Here is a 20,733-nt window from a genome sequence, read left to right as displayed (position 1 = left end):
GCCATGTTTGTCTTGGCAGCATAGGGGCCAAGGTGGGGGTGTAGGAGGGGGAGAGATAGAACAAATGGGGCTGTAAAAGTGATCCTGGGGTTTGGTTGAGTTTCTTTTCTGGCTTTTGTATTCCATAGGTCATCTTGGTGCAAGCCTCAGCTTCTGACTTAGAACAGGCCACCTCTCTGAATCTGCTGAGAGGGCTCTCACTTCAAGATTATGCACTTGGGTCGAAGAAGGCATGTGGAGGGAGGCCAGGAGGTCTTGGGATTTCTACTTGGCCTGGAGGGCCCTGCTGAGACCGGTGTGACTAGAGGGTGGGATGGCGGCATCAGCTTCCAAATTTCTGGTCATGCCGAGACACAGTCTCAAGAAAGGATTGTAGGGAGACAGAAAGGCCTTCGTAAAAGCCATCTCAGTTCCACAATTATTCTTGGTAGCCAGCAAGGGGATAGGAGAACAGATGAGTCACAGTGCTGAGAGAAGGACAAAAGTGGAATGTTCTGTGGGATCCTGGGTGTGAAGAGTAACATTTCTCTTTTCTGGGCCTCAGTTTGCTCACCAGTAAAATCAGGGGATTGCAGAAGATGACCTGAGGTCCCTTCCAGCTCTGTCTGTGGGCCTGGGATGTCATGTTGAGTGAGTGGTCCAGATAATGCAGAGGAGGAGGAGGGCACTGTGAGCTGGTGTGATCATGGCAGAAGAAGTGAGATTTGAGCTGGCAGTTAGGATTTTAATTTAATTGGACTTTTTCAAAGATGGAAGGCTTTCATATAAATTCTGATAGAAGAGTGACCTCCTCAAATCAGGCAAAGTCACCTTCCTGTGAGATCTTGTGTCTAGAGTTAGAAGGAGATCTCAGAGGCCATCTGATCCAACCAACTCATTTTAATAATGTGGAAACTGATACCGAGAGAGGCCAAATGACTTGTCAGTGGTCACACAGATAGTAAGCATCAGAGGCAGAATTTAAACCCATGTTCTCCGACTTTAGAGTCAGTGATCTGTTATACTGTATTGCCTCCTCTTGATTAGAGTCAGAGGTCTGTGATTGAATTAGTCTACTGGGATCATGGAATTACAGGCAAATTTTAGTATGGACCTGCTATTGCCCTTTACTTGAGAGAGCTGCCCAATTTGTCAATAGGTAGTTCTCAGCTATTGTAGGACTCCAGTGGTCCCCTAGGTCCCAGCCGTGAATTCTCTAAGATGCTTCAGTAGAGGGCCATCTTCAGTAATGCAGAACATCCTCTATGGGGACCTTGCCTGTCAGTCATAAAAGTTAGATCTTTGTTTTCTGATTGGAACAAAGAATTTATGCATCCATCCATACATCCCACCACGATGCCTGCCTTTTTTGTTAGTATGCCCTGAGAATGCCCTGGAGAGACTCTGGAAAAAGAATGATCCTTCTGTCTTTACAGTCAGACAGTATTTTTCCTGAGGATGATCGCTTCAAGGTGACAACGAAGGCTAGCATTGTCTAGCTCTGCTGAGAAAGCAGCCTCCCTTTTCCCCTGGTTCTTAGCTCAGCTGCTTCATGCAGCAGTTTGGCAAGGGAAGGAACTGGTCATCTTTTAAGAACTATAAGAAAGCGTCCATGGGTTCACAGGTGATTCAGCCCTAACCTGAGAGAGGGGGCAGGGTGGTATATAGTCTAAGCCTCAGTTCCTGACATGAATTGATCCACAGAAGAGGTCATGGGATGCCATGAAGTGTCATAGGCAGAAACATTCGCTAGTTTTGATCCTCAGTGGAAAGCCTCTTCTTAGACATCTAGGGCATCTGGGCAGGAATCACGTGACATGAGTATTTGCAGGTGGGAAAAGGGATATAGAAGAGGTCCTGAATCTTTTGCACACTTTAAGTCATTTATTTTCAGTCTGTCCATGTGGGACTTATTTATCTGGATCCATCAGGTGCCACCTGACACAGTTGATTTGGGTAGATCCAAAATTATTAAAAACATAGTCCTTGGTAGTAGTTTAGAACTTATTTTGACAGTATGGGGAAACAGAATTATTGAGACTCACAAAGATGAGAAATATTAAGAAGAAATAATATTCCACCCAGGAATGAGATCATTCTTAGGATACTGAAGTCTCATGATTTTAGTCTTCAAAACAAGTCTTTTGAAACCTTTATAAATAGTCCACAATATCTTTATTGACCTAAAAAGTTTAAAGGTTTTGCAGAGGAAGGGAAACTGGTTTTGATCACATTTTTTATTTCCCATCTAATCATTGAAACTCTATAGTGGATGAAACAATGAAATTAGTCAATTACATAAGAAGAAATACCAGTCAGCAAAAGTATTGATTAAGCACCTACTGTGTGCAAGCACTTTGCCAAGTGTTGGGGTACAAAGGAAGGTAAAAAAAATCAAACAAACAACCCAGTCCCTGTTCTGAAGAAACTATACATAGGAAAAAATGGAAATCATCAACAGAGAGGAGTCATGAGTCAGTGGCAGTTTGGGAAAGGTTTCCTGTAATAGGTATGTTTTTACCCGGTACTTGAAGGAAGCCAGGGAAGCCAGGTGACAGATATGAGGAGGGAGGGCATTCTGGGGCTGGGGGATAACCAGTGAAAATGCCTGGTTTGGAGAGATGGAATATCTTACTTGGGGAAACTGCAAGGAAGCCATTATCACTGGATTATAGGGTACGTGGGGAAGAATAAGGCAAAAGAAGACGGGAAAGGTAGAAGGGGTCTAGATTATGAAGAAAGACTTTGAATGCCAAACAGAAGATTTTGTATTTGATCCTGGAGGCAATAGGGAGCCATTGGTGTTTGTTGAGTAGGAGAGCGACATGGTCAGACCTGTGCTTTAATGGTTGGAGGGAGGATGCATTGGAGTAGGGAGAGATTTGAGGCAGGAAGATTGCCTTCACCCTGCCCCCCCACCACCCCCAGCAGCTGTTGCAATAGTCTGGGTGTGAGGTGATGAGGGCCTGCACCAGGGAAGGGGCATTGTCAGAGGAGGAAGGGGGCATATTTGAGAGATGTTTCAAAAGTGAAATCAACAGATCTTGATGCCATATTGGATGTGGGAGGTGAGAGAGGGTGAGGAATCCAGGATGACTTCTAGGTTATGATTCTGAGGGACTGGGAGGTGAGAGAAGGTGAGAGGGGAAGATTTTGGGGGAAAGATAATGAAATCAGTTTTAGACATTTAAGGTATCCACGGAATGTCAAAGTAGTAAGATAATAAGACAGTCAACTCTCTCCTTTCACTCCAATTCTTCTGTTTCCCCTGTTCCTGATTCTGGTGTTCACACTCACATGTAAACACCCAAACCTACACTGAATTCAGATATGGAGTGAAGAACACAAATCAATATGCCACACAGGCAATACAGATCATCCCAGTTCCAGATGAGCCGAGATAATATTTGTAAAGCACTTAGCCCAGTGCCAGACACATAGTAGGTGCTTAATTAATGTTTATTCCCTTCCTTCTACAGGTGTTTAAAGTCACTGTTGTCAATGTTAAGATTGCAAAGGGAAGGACTTTTCTATCCTTTTAAAAACTGAGAGATTATTTCTCTTTCATCATCTCTTGATTTTGGTCTCCATCTGCATTCATTTGGTAGTTATGGGGACAAAGATTTCACTGAGTGTAGGTACAGAATTTGGAATCAGGAAGATCTCTGTTCTAGTCCCATCCCTGACACTTCATAACTGTGGGACCCTGTGAAGATCACTTCATTTTTCTTAGCCTCAAGCAAATCCCTAGAAATTATTCGTGGAGTCATAGAATCCATGGAGTTTCATGCTCCATTGGTGGAGTGAGGTACCATACTGGAGGTTCCTTAAACTGATGAAATCACAGATGAATGAATAAATGAATCAGAGAATGATTGAATGAAAAAGCATTAACAAAAATGCTTAGTTATTCTTATATAGAACAGTCCATTGCTGGGCACTCTGCTGTGATATGGAGCTCTGTTAAGAGTTGTTTGGGATTTATCTCTTGGATGTAAGTGTTCTTTTACTTTTTTAATGAAGCCTGCTTTCTCTTTAGGGAGGTCAGACACAGTGCGTGAGAGAAGTCTGCCCTATTCTGTCATGTCCTGAGCACCTGAGTCATACTCCACCAGAACAGTGCTGCCCCAGATGTGTAGGTGAGTGACATTTCTGATACATTGGCCAGATAATTTACTTTGAGAAGGTGCCATCTGTCCTGGCCACTTCCCTTCCTGTCTTCCTACATTCTTTACCAGCCAGTTGACACACACAGCACATTCCCTGCTTGAGAAGCTTGGTCCCAGTTTGCTCTTGGTGTTCTCTTAGGCTCAGTCAAATTGACTCAGTTTACCATTTGAGGATCAACTGCTTCTGTTTCAGATAAGAGGTGTATAACCAAAAGACAAATAAGGAAGAGCCTCATGAAGGCTCATGAATATAGCCTCCTGTCTTAAGGACTGTCTTGTGAAAATGGCTTTAATTTGCATGACATGGTTTAACGGGCTGTGAACCCAAGAGGATGTGACCAGGGAACATTTACACTGCACCTGTGGTGCTGCTCACAGATTTATGGAATGGACCAATGGTGGGACAAACGTCCAGCAGCACAATCAGTCTTAAGCTATAGTCATAGCAGTAGTATCACTGCTAATAATATGGAGCATGAGAGTGGCAGGCAGCATGGCATAATGGATGGAGAAATGGTCTCAAAACCAGGAAGTTTTGGGTTCAAATCCTGCTTGTAACACATCCTAGCTGTATGACCCTGGACTAATCAATTAATCTCTTAGGTGCCTTCGGCAACTTTTTAGACTAAAAGAAAAGGCACAGGTTAGTAGAGGAAGTTTCCTTACTGGCAGTTCATTGTTGTTGTTTAGTTGTTTCAGTTGTGTCTGACACTTTGTGATCCCATTTGGGGTTTTCTTTGAAGAGATCATGGAAGAGTTTGCCATTTCCTTCTCCAGTTTATTTTACAGATGAGGAAACTGAAGCAAACAGGGTCAAGTGACTTGCCCAGGGTCATATAGCCAGGAGGTTTCTGAGGCCAGATTTGGCCTCAGGAAGATGAATCTTGCTGACTCCAGATCCCATGTTCTTTTCATGGCACCACCCAGCTGCCCCAATCGTTCATCATATTCATGAAATCACAAGTCTGCAGAAACTAATAATAGTGGTAATGATAACTCCAACAACAATTACTAGTACTGTTATTATTCCAAAAATACTTTAGGATTGATCAGACCAGATTTACTGCTTCCTGTGGGACTGGTCTTAGAGTTATTTAATCTCTCTGATGCTCAGGTACTTTCCTAAGAGTTTCCTATCTATCAGCAGATAAATTTACTGAGTCAAAGACTTAATAGAGAATCTCATAATTCATTGGTGGAGAGAAGCCCCACACTGGGATTCCTCTACACTGGTGAAATCAGTGGTTAGTGAAAAAATGAATGAGTGAGTGAATACGCCTCACAACAGCCTTTGGTATGGCTAGTGCAAGAATTATGTGACTATATGAAGGTTCTGTGGCTTCCACAGTGAGATTCTAGATGGAGAACTCTCTCCATTATTGCAGATTGTAGTTCAGCAATGATTTAATAGAGAAGTCCCAGGGAATGTTCCAAGAGATCTGGGAAATGACTCACCCAGGGCACCCAGCTAGAAAGGGGCTATGGGAGAATTGAAAGTCAAGTCTTCAGGAGTCCAGGTCTGGCTTCTTCCCACCACCCCATGCAGCCTTGCATGTCATAAATGAAAGTGAATGTGGAGGGCACAATTAATGTCATTGCCCAGAGTTTGTTGTTTTGGGTGAGATAGGACAGGAAACCAGCATGGCACAGGAAGACTTCTGAAATGACTCTTTTGGGGGCCTGTTGTGCAAGTTGTAAACAAGAGGAAGGTAGTGGCACTTACGGTGGGAACTGCAATGCTTATGGGTCTTGAATCACTGGAAATATTTCTCTGTCTCCCTCTCTGTATCTGTTTCTCAATCACTCTCACTTTCTCCTTCTGTTCCTTTCTTTTCTTCCTTCTCCTTCCTTCCATCTTCCCTTTCCTCCTTTTCTTTCATATTCATTTTTCTTTCCTCTTTCCTTCTCTCCTTCAATCCCCCTGTTTCCTTTTTCCTCCCTCCCTCCCTCTCTCCATTCCTTCTTTCTTTTCCTTCTTTCTTCTTTCTTTCTTTTTCTTCCTTCCTTCCTTCCTCCCTCCCTCCATCCCTCCCTTCCTCCCTCCCTCCCTCCCTCCCTCCCTCCCTTCCTTCCTTCCTTCCTTCCTTCCTTCCTTCCTTCCTTCCTTCCTTCCTCCCCTCTTTTTCTCTCTATTCCCTCCTTCATCCCTTCTCCCTTCCCGCTCTCATTTCTGATGGTTTCTGTATAACCAAAGACGAAATCAAGAGCACGCAGCCTTGGCAGAACCAGAGGGGAACCATTCAGAGCTAATCTAGGGCTTTCATTTTCTCAAGTGCTTTTCATTTTCCCAGTGTGTTTTTATAACCTTGAACTAGAACAAATAACTCTTTGAAGCTGATATGGTTAAATCTAAAAATCTTAGAAAGTGTTCCCTGCCTTATAATGTCTCATATAAGCAAAGGTCAGTGTGTAGAATGTGGGCATTCGGTGTATGTATGTATGCATGTATATGCACATGAATGTTTATGTATCTATGTGTGTGTTGTCATAAGATATACCACAAAAAGATATACCACAAAAAAGTCTCAAAAATTCCAAAAATTGTAACCAAAAAAAGAGAGGACAATTTCTTGGGGTTAGACTAAATCCAAAGTGGAAGGAGATGGAAATGCCGTAGGGCAGCCCAGATATGCAGACGTGGGGGTACTCTTAAATGTTTCTAAACAAAAATGTCATTTCTTATTTGGCATTTGCATAGATTGGGTGTTAGGGTAAGGTTGGCTGTTCATCTGGTAATGTGTCTTGAAAATGAAGCCAACATGGCTGTAGTATTCTGAAATCTAACACCAGCTAAGTTGCTGAAGGTCTGGGCACCACTTTGCTGGTGAATTTCCTTGGAACTGAACTACCTTCTAGGAAGTATATGATGCATTATACTGAGTCATTTCCCTTGTTCAGATTTTATTATTTGGAGACAGAAACCTGAGGTCAAAACTATGATCTGGTCCTGTCTTTGTGGATTTAGGCAGATCACCCATCTTCTTTATGCCTCAGTTTCCTCATCTGTAAAGTGAGAAGTTAGATTAAATGGCCTCTGAATCCATTGCCTCTTATGTTGTGTCCAGTTCCAAATCCTCAGATCCATCTCAAAATCAAACAGTTAAACTGTCCCAAATGCAATAAGCTGTGGAAAGAATTTTGCAAATCATAAAACATGATATAATATTAGCTATTAATTAATACTGTAAAATAATCCATTTTATATCCACCTCATGGGGCTGTTAGGAGGAACAATCGAGGTCATGTATGTAAAGTGCTTTGTGAGCATATGGATATGTGCTACTAGGTATGAAAAAGAGCTTTTTACTTCATCTTTTCTTTCTTGACCAGCACAGTACACAGAATGAGGGGACAAAGAGAGCCTACTTTCTCAGCTTAATACCACCATTTAAGAAACTAGTAGCAGCTATGCAAAGAAAAAAAAGATAATCAGAAAATTTCAAAAGCAAAACAATCTCACAGAAAAGGAAAAATACTAGTTCTGGAATCAGAAGATCCTGGGGTTTAAATCCCTCCTCTGTCACTCAAGATGAGAAATAGACAAATCGTTTTTCCCCATAAATTAATTTATTTACTTTTAGTTTTCAACATTCACTTTCATAAGATTTGGAGTTTCAAATTTTCTCCCCATCTAGAAAAATCTTTAATGGGATTTACAGATAATCAAGGAAAATTGAACAGTTGATGATCTGACTATTCATAGGCAACTAAACAAAAAAAAAATATTGCCACAATAGTCATGTTTTAAAATCTGTTAAACTTTAGTTAGTTAATTTTGTGTGTGATGTCCTGTGTCTTCTCTATTTTTGAGGAAGGTATTTGTGACTTACAAGTGGGAAGATTCTGACTAAACTAGAAGCTTTTGGTCTCTTTCTTTTCTAAACATGAATCACACTTTTCAAAATATTTTTTTACCATCATCTTCAATTCCTGCCATTACTGTGAAGTCACCAAGCAACAGTGCATGGAACGACTTGTCTGGGTAGCTCTGGTCAAACTCAGCTTTCTTTACATCTCTATCCTCTGCAAGAGATACTGGAACATATGCAGTGGCGATCTTCATGGCATCCTTTTGGGTTATGCCACAATAGGCTGGTTGGTTGGTTTTTGTTCTTTGTCTTTGAAGAGGACCATGACATCATCATGATAAAGTGAAGTTTCAGGGTTCTGACTGTGGCTGATCAGACCAATACGAGCTAGGAATGCTCTACCACAGGTTGGGCACAGATAGTCCGTATGAATTTTGGGGGTGGATATTCCAAATTTGTGCATCCTATGTTTACTTTGTGCTGTCTCAATTCTGCTTTGCTCATAGAGCACAGCACCCTTTCTGATGTGGGCACGCCATGTTGAGCAGTCTTGTGCCAGTGTCTCCCATGTTGCACAGTCAAATCCAAAGTTCTTGAGAGTGTCCTTGTATAGCTTCTTCTGGCCACCATGTGATCGCCTGCCCTATGTGAGTTCTCCATAAAATAGTCTTTTTGGCAAGCATATATTTTTCATTTGAACAACGTGGCCAGCCCACTGGAGTTGCACTCTCTGAAGCATAACTTGAATGCTTGACTGTTCAGCCTGAGCAAGGACTTCAGTGTCTGGTACCTTATCCTGTCAGGGGATGCTCAGAATCTTCCTAAGACAGTTCAAATGGAAGTGATTCAGTTTCCTGGCATGGCACTGGTAGATATCCATGTTTCACAGGTATACAACAATGAGGTCAACACAACGGCTCTGTAGACCTTCAGTTTGGTAGTCAGTCTAATACCTCTTCTCTCCCAAACTTTTCTTTGGAGCTTCCCAAACACTGAGCTAGCTCTGGCAATGCATGCATCAACCTCATTGTCAATGTGTACATCCCTGGAAGGTATACTACCAAGGTAAGTGAACTTATCCATAGCATTCAAAATTTCTCCATTTGTTGTAATCAGTGGTGAAGCAGGGCTGTGTCCTGGCTCCCATGCTTTTTAGCATGATGTTCTCAGCTGTGTCATCAAATGCTTTCAATGAGGATGCACATGGCCCCAAGGTCAACTATCGTACTGATGGTAAATTCTTTAATTTGAAAAGACTACAAGCCAAGACCAAAGTGGAGGGAGTGTTGGTGCATGATTTTCTTTTGCAGATGATTATGCACTCAATGCAGCCTCTGAAGCTGAGATGCAACGAAGTATGGATCAATTCTCAGCTGCCTGTGCTAATTTTGGCCTAATAATTAGCACCAAGAAAACGCAGGTGCTCCATCAGCCATAATAGGCATTGCAATGAGAAATGCCATTCTTCTCCTTACAGCCTTGGCATGCATGATGACAGTTGGATTGAAAAACAACAACAACCCAAACCTGAGATGGCCTTCTCACCTTTTACTTCATTGTCCATCATTTTGCCCCATTCACTGCAGAAGAACCTAGGTCCATTTTGTATCTTACTTTAATTGATGGCCCTTGACCAAATAATTCATCAATGAAGGACGTGCCTCCTGGCCATCACCTTCTTCAGATTTATCTTGGCTGGTACTTGTACAACTGCAGATCAATTTCAAGACTCTTGTGAAGCCCTTACAGCTCAGACCTTCTAGAGTTCATGCTTTTCGGACATAATCTCCAAGAGGCCAGCGTTACCTCCACATCCTACTAGGGATTTTGTTGAGAAATAACAAGTAGGTTATAAATAACATTTCAGGTTATTGAGTGTAAATTAATTCTCAGAGGGGAAATTGTTTTGGTAAATATTCAGGTTTGCTCATTCCTAAAAGAAAAAAAAACATAAACTGAGTTGTTTTCAGTTAAAATAACTAGACATTCAACAAATTAAAATGTCAAGACAGAGATGGAATCAGAAATCATCATGATTAAAGGAGATACATTTTTAAAATTGTAAGTATAGAGCAATCCAATGAATAAAACGTAGAAATTTCTTTTAAAAAGCAGTTGATAAGGCTTTCATGAATTTTATTAAAATTAAATCCAAATTTCCAAAATTAAGAGGTAGATATTGCAATATAAGGAAATCAAAGAAATATGGACAGATGCATATGAAATAAAGCAGAGGAAAGAAAACAGAACCAGAAGAAATGCTATGTCCAGTGAGCACAACTATGTAAATATAGTGGGGCATGGAGAGATCATCACCCTTGACATTAAAGGAGGTTTTCAGCTCTGTTTATGTTCCAGGATGCCTGGAACATACAAGCGTTGTATTAACAGGAGTGTGAAGGCTCTGAGTGGAAGGTGGCATTTGTAATGTACCCAGAAGAGGTTAGACAGAGATCTTGAGAAAGATAAGTGTATGGGGAGGTTCAGCCCAAGATGACAAAAGCAGAAAGAGACAGGAGAGGAGAAGGAAAATGATCACGGAACCAAATGACTTCCTGTGAACTCGATCTCTTACCTGGATGGCACTAACCAGAAGCTTCCTTATGCTCCCAGTAGAAGCAGTGGCACAAGGCACTTTCCCTCCATTTCCAAGACAAAACAACAACTTCTTGGTGATATTTTTTTTTTTTTAGTAGCAGCAACTTCCAAGCAATTCCCCACCTAGTTGTACTTTATAGGCACCACGACCAAGTTTTGTCCAATTGGCAAGTTGCTAGAACATCCCTTTACCATTCTCTAGATTACAGTAGAGGTCTGAAAAAGTAACATAAAGAGTGGAAGTGAGTTGCCTCACACCCATTCCTCTCCCCCACCCCATTTTCTTGAGTAAGCCAATAGGGAGAACCAAGAAGAATGGACTGCAGCCTTCTGGTCCCTGGCAGTTTGAGAGGTGATAGTTTAAAGAGTGGTATTGAAAGTGTCAGCTAAGCTCCTCTATAGTAGACTTGGTTTTGATCTTTGTACTGGTATCCCCAATACCCCACATTGAATAAATACTTGTTCATCAATGGGTTGTATTCTGCTCCGACAAAATGTCCTTTATCTTACTATGATATTATACATTGAAATTTGGAATTAGGAGAGTGGATGTAAGCCGAAACAGATGAAACACAGCAACACCAATGGTAAGGATAGCCAATATCTGAAACAACAGTAGCAGCATTTGAAATAAATTATTGTTATCATACAGTAGCAATGAAACCCAATGAAGTTCTGTTAAGGAGAAAGGCATGGGACAGTTTTTAATATCTTTTAAAATCCTCTCTATACATAATTATATTGTGTTTGTTTTTCAAATTCTCTGAACATTATAGTTTATAATTATTTTACTTTCACTTTTTGGCGTGGTTTTATCATTCTCATTTCTTTTATTTTCATATTTGCATATCTGTACTTATAGGTGGAACTTGGTTGTTTTTTTTTTTTAAAGGCTATGCTGTCTCGCTTCCTTTACAGTCAAATTTCATTCTGCTGAGGGGCGGTTCAAGCTGCAAGATCCCCTTGATCCAGGGGTCTGGCTTCCCTAGGAGCCTGCAAGACCATAGGACCTTGAGCTTGAAAAGGTTCTCAGAGGTTGCTCATCCAACTCTCTCATTTTGCAGAGGAAATGAGGCCAAGAGAGCTTAAGTGACCAAGGACTCAAGGGTCCTAAGTAGTAATGCTTTGACAAATGCATCTTCCCTTCCATTTGCTGGGAACAAATTTTGTTATTCTTATTTTATGAAGGACATGAATGAGGCACAAATATATGTACCAGACATCCCAAAGATCTTAGACTGTCCTAAGATACTTGGGATGCTGTGAGTGTGTGTGCGTGCGCGCATGCGTGCACATGCACGCACACGTGTTAATTAGGAGAGTGAATAGAGCTGTTATTTCATACTATAGGGAGCTCTCAGGTGAGGAAATTGCCCCTACCAAAGCAGGGCAGTACCTCTTCGTTGGCTTCTAGTCTTAGAGTTGCTTGGTGCATTATTTGCCCAGGGTCACATGGCCAGTGTGGGTCAGAGGTAGGGATTAAACCCATCTTTTTGATTTTGAGTCTGGCTCTTTATCCTATCTCATGCTGCTAGGTATCTCTATTGTATCTATCTGTCTATATCTATATATATCTAGATAGACAGATATATGCACACATACACATACACATATATATATACACACACATATATCAACATATATGTACATATGTTTATGGATATCTATATCTATCTATATCTATATCTATACACAATATAAAATACACATCTTTATGATCATAGATTTTGTGTTGGAAGAGACATTAAATTAGAGTATCTATTTGGAGTCAAGTGCCATGCTCTGCCACATACCACCTGTATAATCCTGGACAAGCCAGTTCTCTCTCTGGGTCTCAGTTTCCTCTGATGTTAGGCTGGTGGCCTATGGGGTCTCCTCTGGCTCAAAGTCTGTGATCCTAATCCAAAACCTCCAGGCTTTACCCAATAACAGTAAAGTCCCCAGTGATTTCTATGGGATATTAGGACATGATAATATAAGATGGAGTCAAAGTTCCTTGGACCTTATAGATGAGGGAACAAAGGTCCAGAAAGGGTGAACAACTTCCCAAAGGATATGGCAGGAACAAATTGCAGAGCCAGGATTTAAAACCAGGCCCTGCTTCCAAGTCCAGAAAGCTTTCCCCTCTAGCATATTGTGAAACCTTGGGGTATGCATAACAAGTATGTAAGTGTTGATATCCACAGTTCTTCTCTGGGCATTTCCACCTCAGCTTTATCTTTCTAGGGGCTAGCCTAGTGATCTAATTGTCATCTACTACTTGATGCACTGGGATGAGAGAATCCCAGAATATCAGAGTTGGAAGACACCATGCAGGACATTTAGGCTGATGTATCTGAGCCAGAATCCTCTCTACGATATTCTTAATCACCCATCAGGGTCAATCAGCTAGCATTTACTATATGCCAGGCCCTGTTCTAAGCATGGTCCTGCCCTGGGGAAGATGGACTGCTCTTGGAATGGCCAAGGGGAAACCTCCAGACCTCCCTCTTGCCCTGTTGCTCAAGTTTGGATTCCTGCTTCTTCCCAGGTCAGAGGAAAGTGTTTGACCTCCAGTTCGGAAGCTGCCTCTTCCGTAGTGATGTCTATGATAATGGCGCCTCCTTCCTCTATGACAATTGCACAGTTTGCACATGCCAGGTAAGTTGGCTCTCCTCACAGGGGACCAGGGGATCATGGTATTGTAGGTAAAAGGGACCTCTGTCCAGGCTTCTTATGTTATAGATGAAGAAGTTGAAGCCCTGGGAGGTGACTTTCTCAAGGTCACACAGGTAGTGATAATAATGGCTAGCATTTATGTAGTCCTATAACACTGATAAAGCACTTTGAATATATTATTTTATTTGGTCCTCATAGCAAATGTTGTAAAGTGACAGAAAGAGCCTAACTCTTTCCATTAAAAAAAAGACATTTCCTAGTAGGATTGGAGTCCAGACTATAGAATTCAGTAACACTGGCACTGAAAATAGCTTCCTAGGTGAATGAGAATAATATCTGTCCCATGACCAAGTCAACAGGCTAGATTTGTGAAAAGAGAAATTTGGGTCCAGACTTTCTCCTTCGATGTGCCCTTCTCATCTTTTAACACAAGAATCAGATGCTTGAAATGCTTCATGGCACTAAAGATTTCCCAGAAGCCCATGGAAGCTTGTTTCTGTTTTACTGTGATTTGTTCTTGGACAGAGGTGAGCTCTGTGGCTATGGACCTTTGCTTTGTTTTTGTGAGGCTTGAGGGTCATTTCTTTTTTTTTAATTTATTTATTTTTAGTTTTGAATGAGAGTCATTTCTTAGCACAAAATCTTTGGGAGGCAGGTCAAGACTGTCTGTTTTATGGTTGTTAGGATCATGGATTTTGAGCTGAGAAAGACCTCGAAAGTCATTGAATCTGACCACCTGCTTTACCATCTCATTTCTAGAGATGAAAAGGACCTTCAGGGCCATGAAGTCCAATACCTTCATTTTTAAATGAGAAAACCTAGACCCACAGAAGTTCAGTGATTTGTTCAAGGTTACACAGGTAGTAAACAATAGAGCTGAAATATGAACTCAGATCCCATGACTCTAAATTTAGCATTTTTTTGGTTGCAACAAGCAGCAAAGTGACCAGAGGGATAGATGCAAAGGAAAGAAAGAGAGGGAGGGGGAAGAAACTCACCTACAATTACCCACAAATATAAATCAGTGGCCAGACATTAACTCACCTTAGTGTTCCTTAGAGGGAGGGCACTTGCCTACTTCCTTTATCCTGGCCCTGAAGCCCCGGTCACCACCCAACACTCCTCTGCTTCCCCATCACCTTTCCTGTGCTTGCATTATCATATACTAAGCACATAGCCCCTTGGTGTTTACCTTGGCCTCCTTCCTGGGGATCTTTGTTTGACTTCCCCGCCAGGAATTTCACAAATTACAGATTCTTAATGGGGATGTTGAGGCTTTGACAGCACACATCACTTTTTGATTTCCTTGGACTCCCCTCCTGTCAGGCTGCCCGGCTCCTCCTTGAGCTGGCTTTGCCCTGTGATGGGTCTCTCTGATTCCTGGGTATTCCCTGTTCTTAGTCTCTAGTTCAGGAGCAGTTGTGTAAACATTTTCACTTGGGCTCACCTTAGGGAGAATCGAATTGCTTGGAGCTGGGGTCCCTCACCTGTTGATAGAAAGGTGCAAAGAGAATTTACATTGACTTGAATTCTGCAAATCCAGGAATGGAGGGTGCAGGTTGGGGTTTGGAAGCCACAGGGACTCCCAGCAGAGAAGATGGATTAGGGGTAGAAATGGTTGCCCCAAGTCATGGCTGGCAACTGGAGGGTATCTCGGGGAGGAGGGAATCCTGATAGTGGCCTCTGTCTGTTGGTGAAAATGTAAGAAGGATTGGGAGTGGGATTGGGGGTGGGGAGGATGTGCTAGACCAGCTGGGGAGCCCTGACTTGGAGGCCCCATACAGTCTCCAGCTTCATCTTTCCTTTCCCCAGCTGCCAGTGGAACCTGACGAAACAATTTAGAGACCAAATGTCCTTATTTTGTGGTGGCTTTGTGGTTGTCTGTGAGAAATAACACGGTGGTGGATGAGTCTGTTATTGGAATGGGGCTTAATGTCATTTAAATCACTCTTGAAGGCCTCTCCTTGAGTAATGGGTTTACCAGCAGAGCTGTGCAGACTTGGTTGACTCTCTCTCCAGCAGGCGTTTGGCAGATTGTTTTCATTTCAGAGGATGGATTGGATCCTAAGGACACAGGAACTTTGTCCTCCCTGATGGCCTGGGTCCAGTGGCTCTCCTGTCCTGCATCTGCCCCTGACCCTCTCTCTGTCTGCACCATGGTGGTCTCCATTCTCTTCCCACCAGACTTAACCTATTCCTGGCTTGTGGTCAGGGTATTGCTGTTGGACAGAAGCCGGCACCTCTGGTGCAGAATGGAGGAGAAAAAACAGGCAGGAAGAAGGCCAAAGATGTGTCTTAGTCGACAAACATTTATTAAACACCTACTGTGTACCAGGGACCATATCAGGTATTGGAGTGTCAAAGACAAAATGAGACAGTTCCCTCCGTCAGCTAATCAGCAGACATTGATTGATTTTTCAAAATAATTTCTATTGCTAGCTTTTATTTTTACGTCACTTACAGTTCTTAGTAGGAGTATCACCTTCCTCTCCCTTAAAAATGGAGAGAGGAAGAAAGGCAGTTCAGTGAGACTAAGGATTATCTGAGAAAATACACAGTGTTCTACACCCATGATCCCTCCTCAGAGAAGAGGGGAGAGCAATTTTCTCATATCTTTTCCTTGGGACAAAGGTCAAAAAGCATTTATTAAGCACCTACTGTGTGTCATGCACTGTGCAAGGTGCTAGGGACATGGAAACAAGATGTGAAACAGTCCCTGCCCTGAGAAGTAGCACCTATGAGCATAGAGGAACTATTTATGGAATTCATAGGAAATAATTTTGGTGGGAGAAGCTCTAGGACCTAGGGGGACCAGGAAAGGCCTCAAATAGGAGTTGGTGCTAGAGCTGAAATCTGAAAGAAATCATGATTTCGGAGAGGTGGAATTGAGGAAATGCATTCTAGGCATGGGGCAGAGGGAGGGGGGTTACCCAGGGCAAAGGCATGGAGGTGGGAAATTGAATATTGAATGTGAGGAACAGGAAGAGGGTCAGGTAGACTGTAGAACATATGTAAAGGAACCATGAGGCTTTTATTAAAGTATGTAGCTCCTCTGATTCAGTGATTCTGGCCTCCTCACTGTTCTTTGCAGAAGACCCTCCATTTCTCCTTTCTTACTGACCAACCCTCATCCTGAAATTCTCCCCATCCTCATTATGACTGCCTGACTTCACTAGCTTTGTTTGAATTTCAGTTAAAATCCCACCTTTTCCAGCCTCCTAAAGGCTGGTGCTTTTCCTCTATTGATTAGCTCCAATTCATCCTATATCTAGCATGTCCTTCCCCATTAGATGATAATATAAGCTCCGTGAAGGCAGGGAATTTTTTGGTAGCCTTGGTGTTTAGCACAGTGCTTGGCACACAGTAAGCACATAATAATTGCTTAATAGCTGGATGACCAAGTGAAAGCCAGGTTATTCAGGGCTTGAAATGCCAGAAAAAGGAATTTTTATTGAATCCTCAAGGTAATAGGGAGTCATTGGAATTTATGGAATAGGAAGATGGGGGTAACAGTCAGACTCAGGCTTGAAGGAAATCACTCTGTTAGTTGCATGGATGTTGGATTGCTTGACTGGAGAATGCAATGGACATAGAGATCAATTGCAGTAATTTCATTATGTTAATATATTTATTATTAATAATTTAATGATTATTGCAGCAGTCCAGGCAAGAGGCAAGAAGCTGGTGTTGACTAGCATTATAAGTGTGTGAGTGAAGAGAAAAGGCTGGATGAGAGACGCAGTCTGAGGAAGAACCAGCGACTTGGCAATTGATGGAACCAAGTTTATGTCCAGGCCACCCTAATGGGTTAAATAGGTCTATGGAGGGAAGGAATGTGAGGAACTTACGTAGTTGTCTCAGACCCTTCTCCCTACAGCTGCCAGAAGGAGAATCACAATCCTCTTTCTGGTCTACTGTGAACTTTTAGAGGGCTAGAAAGCATTTCCTAATAATAACCATCAGTTATGGAGCACTTTAATAGATTATCTCATTTGATCCTCATAGTACTTTTATTAACCCCATTTTCCAGATGAGGAAACTGAGGAAAAAGGAGTTTAATGACTTGCCTAGGGTCACCTAGCTATTAAATGTCTGAGGCATGGGCTGGAGTTCGGATTCTTTCTATATCCTCTCACATGATCTTCATATAGTTCTATCTTATGCATCTTCTTATACCTCTATCACCTAGCACAGTGTTTTGTATTGATAGTCGATTTTCATTACATATTTGTTTAGGGCAGAAGTGGATGACTATGGCTGAGGAATGTTGCATACACAGTCACACCCAGCTAATGTCTCTGTTAATTTTGCAGAATGGCTTTTTTCCTCATTCCTTTTTTATGGTACAAGGGATGGCTTACTGGGTAGGAAATAGAGGAGGGAGATACTCTGAAATGAAAGTGATGTAACAACAAAAAACATCCAATTTAGAAACGCAAATAATTGTGCTCATGAACAGAAGTCGAATAGAGTTGGTGTTTTGGAAATCCTCTAGAGGAGATCATTTCTGCAGCAGAAGGGTCACGGGAGTGGGGGTTGGGGAGTGGGGCCAGAAGCTGGGGGCAGAGGAGGAGGAGGATGTCATTTCTTAAGCATTTACTCATCGTCTTTGTTGTTGCCCCTTCTGCCAGGATTCCACTGTGGTGTGCAAGAAGAAATGCTCTCCTCCTGGAGCTTGTGCTAAGAGCAGAGACTCCTGTTGTGAAGAGTGCCTTGTGCGTGTGCCCCCCAAAGACGTCCGTGTGTGCAAGCTCGGGAACAAGATCTTCCGGGTAAACCTCTCGAGCAGGGCTCTTGGGCTCCATTGTGATGAGCACTGTCAATAGTCCCAATGGAAACCCTCTTGGGTTTCTCTCCCTCTGTGGGCTTTTTACAGGATCAAACACAGTTTGAGGAGCAGATCAAAAGGAGCAGTTTGTCAACTATTTCCTCTTTGTCTGTTCCAAACGGGGAGGGTATGTGGTAACCCCAACATCTGCTGATGTTAAGCCCTTAGGGAACCTTCTGGATGCCAGGCTCCACTCTTTTCTCCTGCTTGGGGCCACCCTACTCTCTTCTGTGAAAAGGAATTGGAGATTCCACCTCACCTCTTTTCTCAGAATGTCCTTTAGTGAAGCCTAGTTGGGGTAGTGGCCATGGGTCCTACTATGTCCTCCTGATGGAATATGGTACATATGTAGATAAGTAAGTGGAAATATATGCAAAGGCATTTCAGGAGGGAAAGAACTCTAATAACTGGGAGAATCAGAGAGGAACTCATGCAGGAGCTTTGTTTTGAAGGAAGCAGGGGATTTTATGAGGTGGAAGTGAAGAGGGAAGGCCTACCTGGCATGGGGGAAGGAATAGCTTGTGTGGACAAAGTCTCCGTGGTGGGAGGTAGGATGTCATGACCGAGAAACAGTTGGCAGATCAGTGTGACTGGAATGGAGCTCAAAGAAAACTGAGGGTGAATGTAGTTCTTTGCATTAAGATTCCTAATTAACGTTGCCTTTTTTTCCCCTTCCTTCCTCCTGAGTCTCTGTGGCTTTGGCCCCTAGAAATTTGATCCCCTCCCCTGGCTCATTGCTCACTGCTCTGTGTACTTGGCTTGAAGGCTTCACTAGTCCTTTGTTAAGGTTGGTCGAGACAGAGCTTGGAGTCCTGGCCTCTTTTTCTAAGCTCCCACCTGGGTCGAGTGTCACCAGTGTGCCCTTGGTGTTAGGTGGCCACCTGATAGGTTCCGGAGGGCCCATCTGCAGGTCTCTGCCAGCTGCTCCTTCCTGTCTCAGAGCCCCAAGCCCCTCTCCTCTTCTGGACCTCCCACTAGGCTACCCTTTCTAGTCCCAATGAAGTTCTTGGTTCTCAGCTCATTTGCAAAGCATCCAAGATGACTGATCGAACCAGAGCTTAATGAATGATCAGACCTTTCCTGGATCAGGTTATGAGAATCTTGCACTTCCCTAGGGTCTCCTAGATCACTCTCTCTCAGGAGGTACTCTGCCCGTTTTCCCTCTCCCTCCCCTCCATTTACTGAGATTCCTATCACTACAGTCTTACCATAGAAACATTCTTACAAACACTGCAATAACGTTTCCACCAGCAGGAAAGGGAAGGTCATTCTTTACATGGTTGGCTCCTGCCAATGGACTGTCTGGGACTCACTTCTTTCTCCTTTGTGTGGGTGGCTTGGTTGAACCTGGTGGTGATTACACACTGATGTTATGGACACAGTGGTCTGAATTCCATTGCTGGTTCTGCTCAGTAATAAGAAGTTCCATTTAAAAAAAAAAATCCCTTTGTAACTTTCAAAGTGCTTTCATATTATCCTCTCATTAGATAACTCTTGAATCTCTGGTTTCCTTGGTGTTGAGAACTTCTAGTTATAACATTCTCTCTATCCATGCAGATCACCAACTATCTATAATTAGTAGATAAGCCCCTGAGAATTGTCTGAAGCACACGAAGGTGTAGAGACTTGGCCAGGGTCACACAGGGAACAAATGTCAGGGGCATGGTCTGAATCCTGGGATCTTAGAGTTCGAAGGGACCTCAGTAAACATTTAGACCAGAGGTATCAAACATGCTGCGTACCTGATGAGTACTTCCCACAACACTCCTGAGCAGGCCCAAATCAAATTGAAATGCAATTGGAAAATATGTAACCAAATAAAAATACAATAGAACATAGCTAATGTTAACATGTAGTTTTTTAAGTCAATAGGCTGCTGGTAGAGATCGTTATGTGTGGCTGAGTGGTCTTTTTGTAGTTGAGTTTGATGCTGCTGACCTAGACCTCATGAAGAAGAATCCCCTTCCATCAGACCAGAGAAATGGTGATCCAGCCTTTGCTTGAACTCAATCCTTCCTTTGAACAGCCTATTATACTTTGACGTAGTAATAATTATAGAGAAGTTCTCCCTGATATGCAACCTAATTTTTTTCCTCTGCAATTTCTACCCATTGCTTCTAGTTGCAATTTCTATCCATCTCTTTGGGGTGATGCATGTCCTCCTACTCCCTGAATAGTAATATCATAGGTCCAGAATTAGAAGAGTTATCAATTTATCTACTCAAACACCCTTATTTGAGGGCTGGGGAAACTGAGGCCCAGGGAGGTTCACTGACTTGGCCAAGAGCACCCAGGTAGTAAAATGAAGTATTTGAACCCAGGTCTATTGTACTCAGATCCAGGACTCTTTTCACTATACACCTTAGTCCTCTAGCCCTGACAAAGACACATTCTATTCCAGGTCCTATGCTTGGTCATGGAGGTACAAATCTGTCTCTGTGCTTGGAGGAAGCACAGTGTATTCACAGTAAAGTCAATGTAAAAACCGGACAACATAGAGACAAAGTGAGAGGAAATACATTCTCCGTGTGTTTTATGGATGGCTGGGCCAAGAGTATAACCAGAGGAGGTGGAAAACACCTAAGCCCCCACCCCTCATGGGCTCCCAACTTTACGGGGAATAGAGAGAGCATCCCAAAAGTCTTATTGCAGTTTTAAGCTTAACTAGGACTTTTGAAACACTCTGTCTTAA

At 42.5% G+C, this 20,733-nt stretch overlaps 1 protein-coding gene across 3 annotated transcripts in view; it reads left to right on the top strand.

Annotated features, from left to right (window-relative positions):
* The window catches only part of BMPER (BMP binding endothelial regulator), a 278,921-nt gene that overhangs the window by 147,765 nt on the left and 110,423 nt on the right, over positions 1-20,733 (top strand). For all 3 annotated transcript variants that reach the window (XM_072598870.1, XM_072598872.1, XM_072598871.1), the window contains exons 7-9: positions 4,019-4,118; positions 13,086-13,195; positions 17,845-17,985. In XM_072598870.1, coding sequence (XP_072454971.1) covers positions 4,019-4,118; positions 13,086-13,195; positions 17,845-17,985 — 351 coding nt within the window. The remainder of the gene's footprint in view (positions 1-4,018; positions 4,119-13,085; positions 13,196-17,844; positions 17,986-20,733) is intronic.

The sequence above is a fragment of the Notamacropus eugenii genome, chromosome 3 (assembly GCF_028372415.1).
Source record: "Notamacropus eugenii isolate mMacEug1 chromosome 3, mMacEug1.pri_v2, whole genome shotgun sequence".
In the NCBI taxonomy this organism is placed as follows: Eukaryota; Metazoa; Chordata; class Mammalia; order Diprotodontia; family Macropodidae; genus Notamacropus; species Notamacropus eugenii.
Note: the sequence above shows the minus strand (reverse complement) of the source record. Positions and strands in the feature narration are given on the sequence as shown.